Source organism: Patagioenas fasciata, chromosome 6 (genome assembly GCF_037038585.1).
Source record: "Patagioenas fasciata isolate bPatFas1 chromosome 6, bPatFas1.hap1, whole genome shotgun sequence".
NCBI lineage: Eukaryota > Metazoa > Chordata > Aves > Columbiformes > Columbidae > Patagioenas > Patagioenas fasciata.
Window position 1 is genome coordinate 23,333,065 of NC_092525.1, and position 20,175 is coordinate 23,353,239.

Sequence of the window (20,175 nt, forward strand, 5' to 3'; positions counted from 1 at the left end):
GCAGCAAACACTCAAAGGGATGGGGTAAATCAAGCAGAAAGTTTCATTTCTGCAGCACTGGCTTCCCAAAAAGGTTTCATAAAAACCCTGTAATGCAAAATGCATCCCTTCTGGTGGGTTCTGTTCCCTGGGACAGCCAGAGCAGCGCCAGGATGCAGCAGGATGATCCCAAATGGGAGCAGGGAAAGGGAAGGCACTGGGGAAGCCCTGCTGGCACATGGCCAGCTCGTCCTGGCCTCCAGCGAGACTTGTTTGCCATGAGCGCCCTCTGTTGCAGCGTGTCTGGTGCCGGACAGGCGGCTGCTGGACAGACATCCACCAGACAGGTCCTTACTGTGCCCTGCCACTGTCACAGTAGCTGGGCATCTCCCCAGCGGTGGGTGTGCTCACTGGGGTCTGTGGGTCTGGCCCTGTAGCGAGGCCACATCCACCCCTGAGAAGGGGCTGGAGAGGGGAGGAAGGTGTCTTGCCTCCTCACCCCACTTCTCCTAAAGGATTTAGGGTAACGTGGTGCCTGGCAGCATCGTGAGGCTATTCTGGGATCAGCAACTGGTGGGGTACAGGTAAGGAGGGTGGGCACCGCACCTGTCCCAGGTGCCCTCATGCTTGGTCCAGCAACACCCACCACCCTGCACAGCCACCCTGCCCACAGCCACCCTCCCACAGCCCTTGGGCCCTCCAGCCCTCCCAGGGAGGTGCTGTCAGTCCTCATCGCACACATCAAGGTCCCTGGGGCTGAGGGACCTCCGTGGGCACATGGAGTACACCTGAGCCAGATGTGTGTTTCCAAGTAGCACTTCTGCTCAGGGGATGCACCCCCTGTACCCCAACCCCAAATGCAGGTATGGGTCTGTGTGGTCAGAGCACACACTGCCCCCCTCGCCTGCACCCCGAGCTGCTGCATGGGCCGGCCACTCTGTGGGGTTCAGCTCCTCCCTTGGCCAAAACTAAGCAGGTCAGGTCTGGAAATAGATGCTGAGGGTAACGCAAATGTGGTCCTGGCTGCTGTGCGAGAAGTTTTATTGGGCTGATATCCTCTCCGCAGAGCTGTCCCCCAGAAAAGGCCTTTGCCCTGCTCACAGCAGAATGTCCCCCCAAGCCAGGCCTACATGAGGAACCTGGAGAGGTCCTCTTTGATTTCAGCCTCATCCCACGGCCCATGGATGTTGTCCTTGAGCAGCTGAAGGCGGATGAGGCAGTAAGGGCACAGGCAGGAGATGGCGAGCAGCAGCAATGTGAAGAGCACGGCACCCACGCTGGAGACGGTGGCCAGCCCCGCCAGCGCCACCAGTGCGAAGAGCAGAGTCACCCCCACGTAGCATTGGGGTGTCTGGGCTTTCAGCTTCTTCTGCAACATGGGCCAAAGAGCAAAGATCTGCATGGCAAAGGTGACCATGACAAAGGCGTGGAGGGAGCGAGGCAGGCGGGAGGCCAGGCACACTGAGGCAAAAATGGCCATGTTGAGGGACAGTGTGCTGGAGACAATGGCAGCGTTGGCGCCGTAGTCAAAGAAGATGAGGTGACCAAGGAGCATGAGGGATGACATGGCGTAGATGGTGTCTGTGCTGATGGACTCTGTCAGCGTCTTCAGCACCGGCGAGAAGCCGTAGGTGAAGGCGGTGAACACCAGCGTGCTCTTCAGGTCAGCCCACCGCGTCCGCCCGCTCTCCCGCCGCCCGGCCCCGCCATCCACGGCGTCAAAGAGGATGTAGCCGAGCAGGGAGGTGACCAGGGCCGCCCCGAAAAGCCCCTGCGGGCTCAGCATCCCGGCTTCCATGTACCACCAGGTGACGACGAAGATGCAGACGCTGCACAGCTGCTGCACCACTGCTCCCGACTGGAAGACAACGGCCCAGTACCGGTACCGCCGGGCGTGCACGTTCTTCCGCAGCTCCTCCAGGAACCGGTGGTCCACATAGTTATCGGGGAAGGGCTGCCGCTCGTACAGCACCTTCTGCCACCGCCGCCCGAGGACCGGCTCCATCTCCCGGGCCGGGGGTTGCTCCGCCGCCGCACACGCACCCGCGGCCCCAGCGCCGCCGCCTCGGCTGGGCCCCGGTGCCGGCGCAAGGGACGCCGGGGCGCTCGGGGCTGCCACCTGCCGGCGAACGGCCGCTGTTCACCCCGGAACCGGCGGATGGGGAGGGGGTTTGCGCTGCAGGGGGGTCTGGCAGCAGCTCCGGGGGCCCCGCAGCGGGATGGGGACGGGACGGAGCAGGCAGGAGCTGGTGGAAGCGAGGGCATGAGGAGGGGCAGCAGTGCTAGGCACCGTCAGGCATGCTAGGGCTGCCCCCTCCCCTGTCCCTGCAAGCAAGCTGTCCCCTGTAGCTAGCTCTTGGGGGGCTGAGGGCAGACCCCAGCTCCATGCCAGGGTCTGGCCATCCTGGGTGCCACAGCCCCTACCCTGCACGCAGACTTGTGCACGGAGGTGCTGCTGGGGCTGCCTCGTTTCTCCCAAAAACGTCTGGGCTGGCAGCTGCGGGAGGTACTGCCGGCCCCACGGGAAGGAGGGATGCTCCTGCTGTGGGATACAGGTCCTGCCGTGGTCTGGGCAGTACCCCACACACCGTGGTGAAGGGCCCTCCTGGGGGACCCTCCTGCAGCCCCAATGTGCCACCCTTAAGTGGCCATCCAGAAGGGCACAGCACATCAGTGGGATTCGGTCTGTTCTTCTCTGTGCTTGGACATCCCTACATGTGTCCAGCCTTGCTGCTCAGCAGGTGACCCCAGCTTGTGTCGCAAGCCCCTCTCCCCGTCCTGGCCCAGTGAGGCACCTGCTTTTCTGGTCAAATCAGGCTCCAGCACCCATGTTGAGGAATGTGGGTGCGATGCTGCAAGCACCGGTCACCTTTCAGTCATGCCCTGCTCCCTCAGCCTGCCAGCATCCTCAAGAAGCAAAGCGGGAAGAAGAAAGGGAGAAGAGACCACATCTGGAATATTGTGTCCTGTTCTGGGCCCCTCAGTTCAAGAAGGACAGGGAACTGCTGGAGAGGGTCCAGTGCAGGGCAACAAAGATGATGGAGTGGAGCATCTCCCTTATGAGGAAAGGCTGAGGGAGCTGGGGCTCTTTAGCCTGGAGAAGAGGAGACTGAAGAGTGACCTCATTAATGTTTACAAATATATAAAGGGTGTCAGGAGGATGGAGCCAGGCTCTTCTCAGTGACAACCAATGGTAGGACAAGGGGTAATGGGTTCAAATTGGAACACAAGAGGTTCCACTTAAATTTGAGAAGAAACGGGTGACAGACACTGGAACAGGCTGCCCAGGGGGCTTGTGGAGTCTCCTTCTCTGGAGACATTCAAACCCACCTGGACACCTTCCTGTGTAACCTCATCTGGGTGTTCCTGCTCCAGCAGGGGGATTGGACTGGATGAGCTTTCGAGGCCCCTTCCAATCCCTAACATTCTGTGATTTTGTGAAGTCGTGGCGGAGCATGGGCTGAGAAGTGCAGCTCTACACGGACACCCATCTCCTGTGCTGCCCAGCCTCTCACCAAACGGAGCAAGCTAGTGTGCAGCAAGGGCACCGGGGAACAAAAAGGGATGAGGAGAGGTTTCACAGGGGCAAGAGGTGTTTTCCCTAAGTGTGTGGGTTTTTGTGCTCAGGTCAGAGCCTTCCCAGCTGCAGAGAGGTGCTTGCTGTGGAGGAGATGCTTACTTTGGCCTCACCCGAGAGGCCTCAGCCCGGGGCAGAGCAGCCCTGAACACTGCCCTGTTTGTGCTTCAGGAAGGGGCGTTTGTGGGTGTCCTGTCACGGTGGGGGTAGGCAAAAGAGTTGACGGTTGTTTCCCAACCCAGCCCTCACATGTTTCCCTTCACATCAACAGGAACCAGCCAGCGTCTGCCATGGGGGACTCTCCAAGCAGGACCTCACCTCCTCCAGATGTATGCAGAGCAACAGGTCACTTCCACACTGCTAGTGTGCCTTCAGGGGACCTCGGGCTGAGCCACTTCATGGTGACATCTAAAAAGTGCCACCTCCCAGCTCCGTATCATAGCACTTGCTCTGCAGGGCGGAAATGGCTGGCCACCCTGTGCAGGCACCCCACGCCAAGGGGCAAAGCTGGCAGCCTCCACACCAGGATGGAGCTGGGCTCAGTTTTAGCTGCTCTACCTAAGAGCCCCCATCCCCACACTTTGCACAGGGCCATGCATGTTCCCCCGCACACACCAGCTGATGCCCACAGGGACAGGGAGTGCTGCCAGCTCCCGTGATTGCTGGCATTGCCTTGAAGCCCAGGGCCTGGGAACTTGAATTTTTATAATAAATGGAGTGTCAGTCTCCCAAAGTCACAGAGTGAAGCTGGGGTGCACAAGAGAAATGCTCAGAGGGAAGCACTCCCCTCCTGCTCCCCTGAGAAGTGACATGGCCATGGCAGTGGAAGGACACCACGTCCCATGGGCAGGGCAGCGCTCCGCTCTCATTGCAATTGTACGTAACCGTGGTGCACAATGCTGCCTTGATGTGGTCAGGTCCATATGGAAACCCCTGTGGGACGCCCAGCCACTGAATGAGGGGATCACCATGGCGCTGGCTCTGCACACTCAGCAGCGTGGAGACCCACAGGGCCAGGTGCCTATTTGCTGCTTGGGAGACCCACACGGGCTTCAGCATGAAGCAGCTGACACTGGGACTGGTGCTGTGTCCCAGCAGGAGGGGACAGCGTGAGCTCTGCAAACGTACCGCCCACAGTCCAAAGGGCAGCTCAGCCCTGCACAGCTGGCCCAGACTTTGTCTGCAGGAGAATGACTCACCTGCTTGCGCTACAGTCCCAGCAGGACCTGCCACGGGACCGGCCACGTCACCGGCCATCCCTGCCAGTCAGAGGGGAACATGTGCCATGGAGTCAACCCTCAGCCCTCTTGGGGCCACGTGGCCGGTGAGGCTCTCTTGGCAGGGATGAGCAGTAGCTAAGGTTGCGGATGCAAAAGCTCTTTGTGATCATCTTAATTCCTGCACGGGATTCCATGGAACAATGCCTCCCTTACCTCACGATTAGGTGTCTCCAAGTGCCACTGGCCTCTGAAGAGGTTGTAGGATGGCGAGTGCTGTGAGACAAGACCCTCTGCTGAAATGCAGAAGTGAGGAGCTGGACCCCATGGCACTACAAATCCCATATAGGTGGAGGACCTGTCGGCTTGGATGTCCCCTCCTGTTTGCAAAGGGACCCCACTGTGGGTTTGTTTAGTTTCTGCTGGTCTCTGAATGGTTGAATAAGCTGCTAAAGCTGTTTGGAAGGAAGGCTGGAAAAGGTGACAGGCTGGGACTTAAGTAGTTTCCACTGATCCAGGCCTTGTCTAGAGATATTTGAATATCAAAGCATGGAGGACACTGCAACCCCACTGCTGGCTTGGGGCTGCCTCCAGATGTGTTTGCTTGTCCTCGGGGTGGGATCATCGCTTAGTTGTCTGCGAAATAACCGAATAGCACACTCTGCTTAGGGTTTGAGCTTGCCTAAGGCTGCATGGATGAGGGCAGATCCTGCACCTCCCCATGTCCCTCAGCTGGGGCTTTTCCCCTGCGTCCCACCCATGCCACTCCCCGGGGAACAGGGCTGCCCCAGTTGCAAGTCCACAATGGTGCCAGCAGCTCTGCAGGCTCCTCGCAGTGTGGGCTCCATCCTTTTTGCCATCCCCCTGCAACAAGCAGTGCCAACACCAGCACACAGGAGGTTGTGCCGCATGTCCCAGGTCGCTCTGACAGAGCTGGGTCCCTCCATGGGCCTGGGGCAGTGGGATGATGGGGCTGCCTGTGAGCACAGCTATGGATGCTCAGGCTCCGTTTCTCTGCCAAACGATCCCCCAGCCTTCCCCTTTGACCCTGGAGCTGAACCCTCCCTCCACAGGAATGTTTTGTGGGGGGAGGTTGGCTCTGCTCCAGCTGTTGAATTTTTCCATGCCCAGAGACCATCTCCTGCCTCACATGGCCCCACAGCATGGCTGTGTCTGCTCGCCTGCAGTCACCTATTTAAGGATTGTTTGGATTCAGTCCCCAGCATGGAATGGGACACCAGCCAAGTTCCCCATCGCTGGACTGTGTCTTGTGGGGGATGCTGGGGCACACGGAGACCCCCAAGGAGGCATTCCCAGGTGAATGGTCCCTGCACAGGTCAAGGAGGACATGAATGCTGGTGGGACACAGTTTCCCCTCATGACAGCATCCGAGGGGCATGTAGGACAGGCTGGGCAAGACATGGAGGCTTGCAGAGGAGAACAGAGGTGGTGGGAAAGGAGCAGCCAGGGAAGGGGGAAACTAGCACCCTCCCAGGGAACAAGCTGAGATGAGGAGGTACCGAGGCTGCTGGAGAAACGCAGTGCTGCTGCTCAGGGCTGAGGAGAGTGGTCCAGGAAACTGGGATGGGGTCTAAGGATCCCGGGCTGGACCAGCACCTGTCAGGATGAGGTTTGGGATTTGCCGAGCATGTTGCAGAGGGTGAAGGATGGGAACACTGCTGTGAAGCTGTGAGGAGGCGCTGTGGCAAGAGAGATGAAATGTGGAAAGGCACACGCTTGCAGGGACATGACCTCTGGCAGACGTGGCCTCTGGGGCAGCTGCAAAACTGAGCTCCTTCAGTCCTGGCATTCCCTGGCAGTCAGCACAGACTGGTCAAGCCCCATGGCAAAACGCCCTCCCCACCACCCACATTACTCCAGGGAGTGGGACAAGCTGGCCTGGCTAGTGTCCCTGGCCAGCTCCAGGGCAGTGGGTCAGTAGGGTCCCATTTTGTAGGGGAATAAGAAGGTGGTCAAGCTGTCACCTAGTGAAAATGGTTTTGTTTTTTTAATCTGCTTAAAAAGAAAATAAATCCTCAGGTAACTGCAGCCAAAAATGACATCAACGGTGTGCTCTGCCAGCTGTAGGATGGGACAAGTTCAAACTTCAGCTGCCCAGGCAAGCTCAGCTCAGTCCTTGGTCATACATGGCACATCCTTAATGCACAGGCACAGGGAGGAAACCAGACCTTGGGGGTAAAAAAATTAAACTGTCTGTGGAACCTGAGCATGGGTTGTCATGGAGGCTGGAAGGTGAGAAATGTGGAAAATTTGGGAGGAGGGTCTTCAGTTCCTGTGGGTGCTCCCAAGACCTGGCAGAGATGAATGAAGCTTCTGCTGAGCAGTTTCTGTCTGTTCCTCTTTGTTTAAGCCCTGAATTTGAAGCACGGGGATGGGATAAGAAGTTCTGACCCAGCTCTGCCACAGTGGGTGAGAAAGAGTCAAGAGCTACAGGTGGCAAAATGCTCTGAAAAAAATAACTCCCTGAAGGACGAAGGCAACAGACTGTTGCGGAGAGCTGGTAACCAGGGTGGTGGTGGCTGGAACCATATGCCAGGTCTCCCATGTCAGCTTTCTATCACCCCAAGCTTCGTCCACAGCTGCTTCCCTCCCTTTGCAGCTCTGGGACATGGAGTGAGAGGCACAAAGGGACATGGTGTTTCATAACGAGGTTTTTACTGTCTGCCCAGGGGATGTATTTGTTCTGTAGCCATGCAGGTACAAAGCAAACCAGAAACAGATGGGGAGGGGAACACTGGATGAAACAGTGCTTACAAATGTGCCGGCTGGGGGAAAATTTGGCATGTACCGATTGAAAGAGGTTGTAAATCACTGCTTTAGTTTAGTGCACTCCAAAAGGATCCTCCTCTGTGCTCACCTTCCCACTTGACTAGTAAAGAACCATTTGTTCAAACACAGCATGGCCTTGGCCTGGAAACAACATCAGTTTTGGAGGAGATATTAACTCAGGAGCCCTTCCTGCCCTTTTTCCATTGACGTCTACCTGAAGCCTCCAAGCAGGGGCCCCTGCTCTTGGGAAAAGCAATGTGATGTTGGGGCTGAGACGTGGTTTACACATGCAGTGCTTCTCCGTGCAATACGAGCTCATCCTACCCTGAAACATGGGGAGAAGGGTCCCCTGGGCTTGGCCCTGCAGGACGTGCATGTCCCCCTCCTTGTGTGTCCCCGAGGAGTGACTCTCCCTGCTATCGGCCACCCCCTCACCCTCCTCCCTATTTTTAAATATCTCCTGGGGAGAGGATGGAGCCAGGTGGGAATTTAGTTTATTTTAGTGCTCAGCAAAAAGGGGAAGGGAAGCAACTGATCCTGTGGCATTCCCTGTGCATGCCTGGCCAGCCCCTCTCGTCCCTTGTCCCCACTGCTTGCATCAGGTGGAGAGGCTGCTTCTCCGGCACCGCTGCCCTGGGCCCCAGCTGCCCTCCCAGCCCCAGGGCAGTGCTCTCAGATTTGGTTTTGTGTTGAGCAAGCCACAGACATGCTGTCCTGCTGCATCACGTGCCCACTTTGGCTTCAATTTGCACGGGGCCATGGAGGAAACCCAGCACCCCATTGCAATGGGTGCTTTCCCAGCCCTTGCACTTGCCCTTGGTGCTTATGGGCAGGTTCAGCCCCCACTGTCCTCCCAGAAATAAAGCTCATAAAAAGCTTTACACCTCTGTCATGAAATTTTGCCATTTCTTGGTTTCCGTAGCAAATTTGCTTTTTCTTTTCCCAGGGGGTTCAGCCTGCAGCTGGGGGGACCAGCAGGATGCCGCTGGAAGCCCTTGGCCCCACAGCACATTTCCATCGTGTGACCAAGAGTTAATTTTGATTGTCTGTGTGTCAGCTGTTGGTGGCTGTCTGGACTTTCCCCCTGGGATGAGAAGAGCAGCTCCTCAGCTGTCAATGACGTCTTCTCAGGCTGGCAGTGAGCAGTGGCCACTGCACCAGGGCACGGCATTGAGCCGAGATGTTGCTGAAGGCTGTAACTGGAACACCTGCCAGCTGGGCTGGAGAAGGTGGGTCCCTTCTCCTGGAAGCCGTTTTCCATCTGTTCCCAAGCACCAGCTGTAGGAAAAGGTGTTTCCTGTTGCGCAGGGACTCTGTGGTCCCAAGGTGGGGCCGGGAGGTGCCGTGGCTTTCTGCTGCACCTCACCTGGGCATCCCTGCTGGAGCAATCGTTCTGCCTCCTGTTCTTAGCCAAAATTTTAAAATTCATACAAAGCCACATGAAATGAGCCACCCAAATACAAATGTGTTCAGAAGTGGAATTCCTATTTCAAGTAATTTTGATCATCTTATTTAAAGTTTTGACTTTCAGGTTTTGAGCCACTAAAGGAGGGGCCTGAGCCTGTCACAGGAGACCCAGGCCACAGCTCCATCAGCGCTTTTGGGAGCCCAGGCCCGCACCAACCCCTACTCATGCCAGTTTTCAAGGCTCTTTCAGGCCAGAGTGGAGCCGGCTGGCTGGAGATCAGAGCAGTTGTTCTCCTGCAGTGGGTCACACAGCCCCTGCCAAGTGTCACCGTGTGCTGTGAGATGTAACAGGAGCAGAATCACCAGTGCAAACTCCAACATCCGTCCCTGCTGTCTCAGCCCAGGGGTGAAACCCTGCAGCAACAACCCTCCCCAAAAATCCCGTGTCTCAGAGAGACTTTATTGAGTGATGAAAGAGCAATTCTCAGCTTGGCTGGAAGCAGAGGTGCTCTTGTTTGGGTTTGCAAGGAAAATTATTCCAACCCCGTTTTTTTGCACAGCTTGTCCCCCCCCCCGGCGTGAGCTGCAAAAGAAATAAAAGAAATTCAGGATTTTTGTTTTAAGTTTTGCACTGGTTTGCTGGATTCTCTCCTGCAAGTGGTTAACGGTTCATCTAAAGTCTGAGGAAGCTCTCTGAAGCAATCTTGCAATTTACATCTTTTCCTTTACTAATAAGAAACGGTCAGGAAATTACACAGGAAATTGTGTCTGGAAGGAACAAAAGTTGTGTTGTCAGAAACTGCTTACGAAAGGTTTACTTTATTTTAACCAGTAAGGAGCCAAGATCAATAGTCAGAAGAGGAAGGAGCTTGTGTGAATTAAATCACAAATGAAAAGAAAAAAAAAACAAACCACCAACACTTGGGAAAACAAGAAGCCTTTGTAAAGAGCAGAGGGGGTGAATGAGAGAGAAGGCTCAGCATCTGTGGCAACTAAATGCTGGAAAATGCTGAAAGATGGAGGCCTGAGGTGTAGCCCATGATCAGGCATCTCCCAAAAAGTCAAACATTGCTCTATGGCCTCAGTGCCCAAACCTCTGGGAGATTCTCTACAGCCTATCCAATACACCGGGTCTGTTAGAGTGTGATGGAGAAGTGTTGCTCTCTCCCTGCACGGGGTTTGCAGGTTTCCCACTCAGAAACCCGACAGTGAGGTGCCCCTTGGCCTGCCCAGGGGACACAGTGGCCCAAATTCAGCCCTGTGGCAGCAACAGCTCATCTCATCCCGGGATGTGGCCAAGAGAAATTTGGCCAAGGGCAAGACAAAACCTTGCTGCAAATGTGTGGAGTTTTTTGAGGATCCCACGCAAATATTTGCTCTTGGGTAGCGCTATAGTACATTGGTTTTGTGTTAATTATGGGCTCTAGTTGGGAGATAGGGTAATGTGTAATTATTATTTTTAACCGCTATACTGCTCATATTATCAGGGGTAGAGAAACAAGCTTAGCAAGTGTGGGTACGTGGGTATGTCAGAGGTGATGAATCAAAACCTCTGTCTTGCTGATGGCACCAGGCATTCTGTTGGATGCTTGTACCTGGGTGGGGACTGACTCCAAGGGGCTTTTACTCCATGATCCTGACCAGTCACTGCAGTGGTTCCCCTGAAATGATCTGTCCTCTGTGACAGCTCGTTAGCTGTGTTTGGGCTAAGCTGTACGTGATTAATCCCCAGCTGATAACGGGACGGTAGCATGAGAGCTGTGCCAGCCGAGAGCAGCCACATGGGCTGAGCAAGTGTGGCTTCCCAGCCACATCTCCTCCTCGGCAAAGCTCTTGGTGAGGAGGCTGGAGGAATCACTGTCCCCGGAGCACAGCAGAGGCTGGTGACAAAGACAGTCCCAGCTGTACGCTGTGGCACAGCCCTGAGCAAAGCACCGCCTGCCAGCGCCCAGGCAAGAGCTCTGCTGGGAATACTCAGCAACAGGCTAATCAATGTTAACCGGCTCTTCCAGAAACCCTCGTGGCAAAGGTGCTGTCTGGCCCCGCCAGTGCCACGGAGCAGCTTCTCAGCATTTTTCAGGAATTGCCTCGCTCCTGTAACCGGTTGGGCTGCTCCTGTGTCATCCCCTCTCCCGGGTGACAGGACCTGATCCGAGTTGGGCTGCACTGGGGCAGCCAGGCTGAGCTGCCCTTCTGGCCACTTTCGTCTCAGTATAATCCATACTGCAGTTCAGCGAGTCCATTTTCCTCTGCTAGAGGTTCACCCTAAATCCCACGGGCTTCTTGCAAAACCCTCTGGTGACTTGCACAAGAATGTTTTTCTCCTGTTCAACCACGTCACAGGCCCGTCCAGCGGGTCCAAGCCAGGCTTCTGGCTCAGCTGTGAGGTACGGAGCAGCAGGTCCTGCTTTGCTCTCTGGCTCGCTGCCCCCTGTGCTGTTGTACCCCCATTTTCAAAGAGACATGGCACGGATCCGCCCCCTCCTTGCGCAGCCTGTGGTTTGTTGGCCCAGGGGTTTAAACCCCAGCTGTTGTGGAGCTGTAGCCTCTCCTCCACGTGTCTGCCGCCTGTGGCACACGGGGCTTTCAGAAGGGCAGGGGATGCCAAGTGTTATTGAAAGCATTTGGGACCCCCCCCAGCAGCTGCAGGGGCTTCTTCATGGGGCTGCCGCTCCTTTGGGGACAGCAGCAGCTGTGGCCTGGCAGCGTAAGGAGCTGTTAAAGCAGGGACGTTGTTTTCACAAACTGGGTGCCGGGCACCTCACCCCAGCAGGGCATGGGGAGGACTGAGACACATCTGACTGCGGATCTTTAACGTAAAACAAAGCGTCTGCAAATTAATCCCGGATTGCAAACTGATTCCTGCATTTAAAAAGTTATGCTAGGGGGAAGGGTAGCCAAAGAGCCAGGAATTCATATTTTTAATAAATCAATAAGGGGAGAGGGTTGTTAGAAGAATGAGACAGGTAAACTGAGGCAGGCGTCAGGTAGTGTGTAAGCCCTGGCGTACCAACCGATGGGGAGCAGGGGGGTGAACTTGTGGCCGGGATTAGGGAGATACAAGCAGGGGCTATTCGCCCTGCTCCGTGTGCCTCCCATTAGGTACAACTGCCGCTCTTGCAAAATCGTTACTAAAATATCGCTTGATGAGCGATCCTGCCTAGGACTTATATTGGCAAGGTAATAGTTTCCTACCGGAGGGCCCTGCTCCCGCAAGGGCTGCGCTGGTTCACCCGTTCTGCTTAGAAACACGGGCCGGCCCGGCCCCGCCTCCGTGTGCAGTGGCTGAGCTCGGCCCCCCCGCCCCCACGACCCCTCGGGCCGCCGGCAAAATGGCGGGTTCCCCGCGCGCCCTCCGAACTACAGCTCCCAGCAGCCCCCGCGCCCCGGCCGCTGGGAAAGGGAGGTTCCCCGCCCACTCCGCCGCGGGGTTTCTGCTGGGGGCCTCAGCCGCCACCAATCAGCGCTCGGCTCTGTGGGGCAGCCAGATATGCCTGGTAAAAAAAAAATTAAAAAACTGTCAGCTCGCAGGGCCGCTCCTTAAAATTTCCCTCGCAGCGGAGGTAATGACATTCCTTGCGCGCCCCTCGGCCTCGAATTTTGCTGTCAGCGGTTATTTATTACTATGGCTAGTTTCTTTTAACGGCTTATTTCACGCGGACACCTCAAAGGGGTCCTTGGATGGGCGGGGAAATAGAATACTGCTCTCTTGATTCGCTGTCGCGCTGGAGGGAAGGAGCCAATCTGCTCCGGCAACCAGGTTTGGCAGGCGGGGCCACCCCCGGCTGCGCAGGTGATTGGTGGCGGCTGGGAGAGGGGGCGTGGCGGAGTGGTGGGGAGGGTGACGCGTATCCTTCCAGCTCAGCGCGTGAACGGATAAGGGCCGGGGGGAGGGGCCCGGTTCGGCGGGTAGTAACGGCCGTGCTCGCGCCGGCGCGTGTCGCGTTACGTTGGGGCCGCTCCAACGGTCGCTTCTCCTCAGCGGTGCACACCGCCGCCGCCCGCGGTTTTCCCGCAGTCCCTCTGCCGGGGAGGATGCGCCGCCTTTGCCCGGCCGCGGCAGGTAGACGGGGGAGACGATGAGGGAGCGGCCCCGCCGGCTCCTGGCCCTGGGCTCCTGCTTCTTCCTCTGCGCCGTGCTCTGGTGAGTCCCGGCCGCGCCGCGGGCTCTCAAGGAGAGAAAAGGCTTCTCCGAGGTCTCCCGGGAGTGCGAGCGTCCTGCTGCGCGGGGCTCTCGGGGAGAAGGGTAACGGCGGACCCCGCCGCCGGGCCCACCTCAGCCCCTGCCCTCTTCGGCAGCACGGGGACCTCGGCCCGGTCCTGCTGCCCCGGCTTGGGAGCTTTTGCAGCCCGGCAGGGAGCGCCTTGGTCGGGATGCCGGGAGGTGATGGTCGGGGACGCGCGGAGCGGGAGGTGGGAGTGAAGACGGTGTCGCTGGGGAAAGAGGGTGCTTCCTTTTGGCAAAACACGGATGTGTGAATGTGCTGGCAGCACCCGGGGTCTCGCGGAGGGAAAGGCAGGTAACAGCTTTTGGAAGGGTAATTCCCGCTGCTGTGAGTAAGAGTCATTTGCTGCGTTCGTGACAAGAAGCCGTGTCGGATGTGGAGTCAGTCCTCTAATACCAGAGGTTCCAAGTTACTCTGTAGACTTCTGTGTGTATTCAGTTGACACTCCGTGCTTTTAACTGGACGGCTGGCTTGCTTTTTTAATTTCAGGCTGGGCTCTGTCTGTGTTCTCTGAAAGATTAGGATGCCTCATTCTTGAAACTGATTTTCTGTGGCTGGCTGGAGTTGTGCTAAATTAAAGCTAATAAGACCATTCATTTTTGCATTGGTTATGTCTTTCAGAGTATTTTTCATGGTGGTTACCTTACGTTTTCCCAGTATCTTCTGTTTACTTTGTTTTCAGACTTCCTTAATATGTGACCTTTATTAAAACACAAATATTAGGAGAATATATTTCTATATGGTAAGTTATAAGCTTCTTAAACTTTGGCCTCCTTTGAAGTCTGTGACTCACTGTTTGAGAAATGCTAGCCAGTTTGACCAGCAAGTTGCAGATACTGGAAACTGAAACAGCAGCAGCTGTTAGGGATAATTGTGTATCTGGTGGATTATTTTAACACATTTCCTTTAAATCGTTTAAATAGTCTGTTTAGAAAAGAAAAAAAATTGAAATAGTTTTAAAGTTCTGGGTTGTCAATTGAAATAGTTCTGAAGTTCTGGGTTGTCTCATGGTTGATTCTAGTTGGATGGACAAGGGGAGACCAGACATGTCTCTGTACAGAATCAGTTGCAAATCTGCTGCTGACGCTTGCATTACTGGGTTTGGGCAATTGTGCAGCAAATTTGGTTCGTGTCATCGCATTCTTGTTTTCAGGAGACAATACAGTGAATCTAAAAAGTACTTGGAAACTCTGTTGCTGTGTTTACATTTAGCAAAACTTTAAAAGAAGCAGCTCCTAGCTACGTAAGTTAACTGTGAACTTGATGTAACTGTCCAGACAGCTTTTCCTTTACTTGTTGGAAAATTATGTTGTGGTTTTTTTTTTTCGTTCTTGTGGAAGGTTCTACTTGTTAGGATCCTCATTAGGAAGGCAGGTTTTGTTTCTTACTGTATCTTGAGGCCTGATAACCTGTTTCTGTTTGTTACCAAAGGTGTTCTTAATTTAATGATACATGGATGTAATTTTTTCTTGTTGTTTTTTTAGTTTACTGTTTTAACTGAACTGTTTAAGAAGGTTCAGTTGCCTATTCCATATTGATAAAGGCATACCATGTTCAATTAACTTTTTGAAATAATCCTGTTCTGTAAAGCTCAGACAGCTTCTGAGTTCATCTTGGGTATGTTTAGGAGAAAAATTTAGCTACGTTTTTCTTACTTTTTAAAAGAGATTGCTCTTCTAAGCAGTGTCTTAATGGAGCTCAGAGCCTGAACTAGAGTATCCCAAACTCTTTGCTATTTAAAAAGGAGAAATTCAGACTGTGTTCACCCTGCTCACTCTAAGTGCTTTTGATTAAAAAGCCAGTAGATTAATTTAGATGTTGCGAGGGCTACAGCTCTAGTTCTCTAGTCTCTGTTGTCCAAACATAAATTCACATTAGAGAGTTTAAAATTCTCTGTTTGCAGGATGGCATTGCAGCTTGCTTTAATTTCAGTAGCCATGTCACATTTGTAATTAGAAAGTCTTGAAATCTGTTAATTCCTGCCTTGTTGCTGGACTATGTAATGTGTTAAGTTATAATACATGTAACATTTTCCTAAAAAGAAAATACACAACTTTGTTCATATAAGCAGTTAAGAAACTTCAAATAGTAAATGGGAGGCTTTGTGTTCTAAGTGTTGGCATGTGTGACAAATGTTGGCTTTTTACATTTAACTGTTGTGACATGTAATCGTCCAAGGATGTAATGTTAGTAGGAGAGAAGCTGTTTTCTTACAGATGAAAGTAGTGTTCAACAAATGATCAAATTAAAAACAAAAGAGCATGGTGAGGGGGGGGCAAACACAAGACAAAGCAGAGTTGCTGAAAGAACACTCTTGGGGCTACTTGGAGTCCTTTTTTTTTTTTTTTTTTTTTTTCCCCCCACTTCCCCCCAAACCTGAACTTTGTTTCATTCCTGGACAGGTAGCTGCTTTTTTCTTTGATGAAACTAAGCTTAAAATAGGATTTAAAAAAAAAAAATCTCATGTCATGCATTTTAAGGCATGCCTGAAGAAGTTGGTCCAGTGGAGAAATACCAGTTGGTAAAAATCAAGTGGGTAAAAAAAATTGATGGGACAATTTTATAACGGGAAACTGTTTAAAAAGATCTCGTCCTATAAGTTAAAAATATGTATTAGGAACAGTGCAAAAAAGCTAGAAGCCTGAGTTGAAGGATTTGTTAGCTGCTGTCTCTTAATGGGGGCAATGTAGAGTGCAGGATCAGAGAGGTACAAGCACTTGCAGCTTTCTGAAGCAAACTGCACATGGAACAAATGCAGCTCTCTGATAAAGCTGTGCCAGCAAGGTTGTTCCAAGTAGTTCAAAAGAGTGGGATGGCTGCATGGTTTTGGAGAAATATTTTTGATGGAGGTAAGGCTTAGGAATGTAGTGCTCTAAAAATAATACATGTCTGTGCAGACTCGAGCTTTGACTGTACGTGACAAATGACTCCTGTTGTCCCAAATTTACAGAGATTTTTTTATGCTTCAGTTAATTCCTGAAGGCTGATAGTAAAATATGCATTGTGTGTGTGCATTTTATGGCAGGAAGAAATGATGTGGGCACTGTTCATATAATCAGAATGCTTGGTCCAAGCATCAGACTTCAGAATGAAGAGGATGTTCCTAGGTGTGAAGTATCTTGTTTGGAAGTGTCTTTCCTCTGTAGTTAACTTTGGGGAAAAAACCTGCTTTGGAATACTTGGACTCAAACCCAAATTCGACTATGCCCGGCTTACATCCTGCTCAAGTTGAAGGTGCTGTATGCAAGCAGGGGCTTTGGTGTCTTATGCAAAACAAATTCTTGGCTCAATCAATTATTGAAGATTCACATTTTAAAATTATTTGGAAATCAGTGAGGTGCTTTCATGTGGTATCTTCTAAAAGCTTTGTCCTAGAAACTTCAAATTTGTTCATTTGTTATGCAAGTGGTATACTGAAGTGGCATGTACCCCCTCATGAGGTTTCTGTATTGATGCACAAGACCCTGCCTGTTGCAATGAGATGTGCCCTAATTTAGCCCTTAATTTGAAGTTTTTCTGAAATGTCTTTCTCTAACTTCCTATTACTACTTTTTCACTTTCATGCTCTTATCACTGTGACTGTTTTACAGAATACTTTTTGGATTTTATGTTTTATTGACTTTACTTTTTATTTCAAGGGGAGGGTATACAACAAGTTTTAGCTAACACTTGGAGATGCTAACAGCCCTTTGTCTGAGGAGGGTATTATTTCTGAGCATGAAAACTTTTGGCTGAGAACAGGCTAACATAGAACTGCAAGTCTAAAAGCTTTCTTGTAATTATTGGTGAAAATACTAAATTGGTATAACAGGCTGATGCCAAAGCTAGTGCAAAGAACTTTTGCTTGGGCAAGGGAAAATACTGGTATAGATGACTTAAACTAGTTTAGAATATCAGTAAAAGGTTCCAAGAGTTCAAAATTAGCTTAGGTGCTCAAAGGAAAGTGCTTGGCTTGTATGAAGTTTGGAATGGCAATCAAGTTATTGTTGAAGTCCTTTAACAAAGAGGTCTAAAAATACATTATAAAATGTCTGGGAGTTAAGTGATAGCAGCTTTACAGTGATGTAAGGCAAAATTCATGGTAAAATAAATTTCTGCTAAAATTTCACTCTTTGGAATTATGTTAAGCTGTGTGTTGCATTTGCAGTAAGTTTTAAGCATAGGAAGTTGGTACAGAGCAGCTGCTGATGATTCTGAGCCTGCCTGTAGTAGGCCTGCAATATTGTGCCTGTGTAGACAAGCTTATGAAATTAAAGATTTTCCCTCATTGCTTAAAGATGTGTAAATTGGACATTGCTACAGTCTCTAAAGGCCTTAAAGTTTAATTACAGTTCATGGCTATTCCTCTGATTTCCTGTAGTCTTTGTGGTAGGTATCAAGTCTTATTGTATTTTTCCAGAATATGTTCATTTCCCCAAACTCTTGCATTAAAGATAATAACTAGGGTTTGAAAATGTAGGAAGATTCTCTTAAGCTGCAATCTTCAGTGCAGTATTAAGGAAGTCTGTTACCAATAATCACTAGGAACTGCGTGTTCCAGTTGGACGCCTTTTGAGGACTGGGGTTTGTAAGTTGTCCTGATTTAAGTGTTTGAAATAGGGTACCTGGATACTCCTACCAAGAAAGGAATAAGAGGTATGTTTCAGTGTCACTTTGCAGCATGCATCTAACAAAGGCTGTTGCCTATTGTGGGCACTGTATCAAAACAGTGCACAGTTACAGTGCTGGGAAGGTGACTTATCTCAGCAGCCTTTTCTAGGAAAGGATGAGACCCATATTGGTGGCACTGTAAGAAATAAGAGTTTTTCCACTGTTAGCCATTGGCCTTAATTTCTGTTGTTTAACTTAGGACAACAGTGAACAGTCATGGATAAATGGTATGTTCTCCCTTTCCTTGGCTTTTTGTATGTGAGTATACAATAGCTCAAAGCCAACTTTCTTCCCTCCCTCAGAAGTTACTGGCATGTATCCATAATCTCAAGATCAGATCAACGGGTGCAAAGAAATGTGTGGTTGAAGGTGAGGTGCAGGACTACTCCTTCAGGCAGTAAATCAGTTGAATCTGATAAAGTATGTGGTGCCACTGTCTTTGCATGATAATGCATTTGAAATGCTGAAAGCGGTACTTTAAACTGATGGTTGAAATCTCATTGTCTGAAGCTATGAAATTCAGTATTGTCAGAAGTATCTTTGTGTGGGGCTCTTCTGAATATGTGACGTAAATGTCTTTTTTGTAATGCATTCCAGTTAGGCAGTCTGGAGAGCACATTCTTTGCAAAGAGTGGGCAAGATATTAAAAACCTGGAATAACTGCAGAATACAACAGAGCTGGTAAAGGCTTTGCAAAAAACCTCCAGTTTTAGTTTTGGATTTTTTTTTTGTAGCACATGAATCAAGTTAGTGGATGGGGGAGGAAACGAGATAGTATTAATGCCATGCTGACAGGATCTTTGTGTTGTCTAGATCTGTAGATCTAGTCTCAGCTTTTTTCTCCCTTAAAGATCCATCAGAAATTTTAAAATTATCTTAGTAATGCATGCAGCTCTTCTGTGGTAATAAATGGCCTCTAAATGAATGGTGTGTTGTTTTGGTTTGTCCTTTTTTTTAATCAGCATTTTACAAGATTAGTGGTTCTTCATTGCATTTATCAACAGTTATTTCTACTGCATATGCAGCAATGAGTGTTGTGTCTCTGGAGGTTGTGCTAAAGCAGTCAGTGCCTTGCACGTAGCTTTCTTGCTCTGACTGGCTGAGATAATGTCATTGTCGTAGAAGCCCAGTCTTCATTTTCTGAGAGGTCTACTTAGTTATTCAGGCCCTTTTAAATGGAAGTCACTCTTCCTGAACTGTTCCGAAAGAAAGACTGATTCTGTTAAGTTACTGGGGAGAGGGTGAAGGTTCCTTCCTTTTTATAGAATCACAGAATGGTTTGGGTTGGAAGGGACCTTCAAACCTCATCCAGTCCAACCCCTTGTCATGAGCAGGGATATCTTCACCCAGATCAGGTTGCGCAGAGCCTCATCCAGCCTTGCCTTGAATGTCTCCAGGGATGGGGCATCCACCACCTCTCTGGGCAACCTGGGCCACTGTCTTCCCATGTGTACCACTGCTTCTGGATGCTGGAACATGGCACTGAGAAAAGCTGGCTTTGCTCTTACCAAGCTTGTGCTGCATGCTGCATGTGGGCAGCAAGGCAGCTTTGTGACTGCATCTTCTGAATAAGCTGCTGATAGATACAGATGAGCCTTTTGCCATTTTTTCTGCATTACCAGTGGCTGGAGGGTGGGTTAGTGCTCACTTGAGAGTCTGGTTGTGAATCTGCTGAGCTCCTTGTTCTTAGAGAGCCTTCTTTCTCTTCGACAGTTAGGCTAGTGGTAGCAGTCACAGACCTGTATGATCTGTCCAAAGCAAAAGATATTTTTCCTGCTTTCCTCACCCTTTCACAACTTCTCCTTTTTTTTTTTTTTAAACTGATTAACCCAGACTAAATTATTCTGTAATCAAGAAGATAAGCTTCAACCAAGCCTCATTCATAGGCCTGTTGGTGCTGGCTGTTTGCCCCTTAGGTCCAAAATCTGCTCACCCTCTCTTGCACAGGTGTATGCTGAACTGATCCTGTGAATATTTTCAGTAGAGAAGTGTCACAAAGCAAGGACGGTGACATCTTAATTCTCCCTCTTAGCTGCTTGGCATTGGTGCATCTGCACCTGTTGGTAATATAGCCCTTTGAGAGATGCAGAAAATGTCCGTGATCTTCCTGGAGAGAGACTGTTCCCTACACGTTCAAGGAGAGTTTGGTAATTGGTACACTGGTGATAGCTTCCTTCTGTTTTCCCTTGGCTTAAAATTATTCTACCTCACAGGTGTCAGCTATAAACTGTTTTGAACTGCTGTGTTTTCCAGTGTCCAGAAATAGGTCTCGTTTCGGGAGACTTTAAGAAAACTCTTGGATCACTTAGAGAGCATGTATTTGAATTGA

At 51.0% G+C, this 20,175-nt stretch overlaps 2 protein-coding genes across 3 annotated transcripts in view; one reads left to right on the top strand and one right to left on the bottom strand.

The window, feature by feature from the left end:
• Positions 1 to 991: 991 nt before the first annotated feature.
• PIGC (phosphatidylinositol glycan anchor biosynthesis class C) lies at positions 992 to 2,075 on the bottom strand. Its single transcript, XM_065842340.2, has one exon. It carries the CDS (start codon positions 1,982 to 1,984, stop codon positions 1,106 to 1,108), a length of 879 nt encoding a protein of 292 aa, XP_065698412.1. The 5' UTR covers positions 1,985 to 2,075; the 3' UTR covers positions 992 to 1,105.
• A 10,753-nt stretch (positions 2,076 to 12,828) lies between these two features.
• Positions 12,829 to 20,175, top strand: part of SUCO (SUN domain containing ossification factor) — a 41,382-nt gene continuing 34,035 nt past the window's right edge. For both annotated transcript variants that reach the window (XM_065842172.2, XM_065842174.2), the window contains exon 1: positions 12,829 to 13,114. In XM_065842172.2, coding sequence (XP_065698244.2) covers positions 13,050 to 13,114 — 65 coding nt within the window. In that variant the 5' untranslated portion in view covers positions 12,829 to 13,049. The remainder of the gene's footprint in view (positions 13,115 to 20,175) is intronic.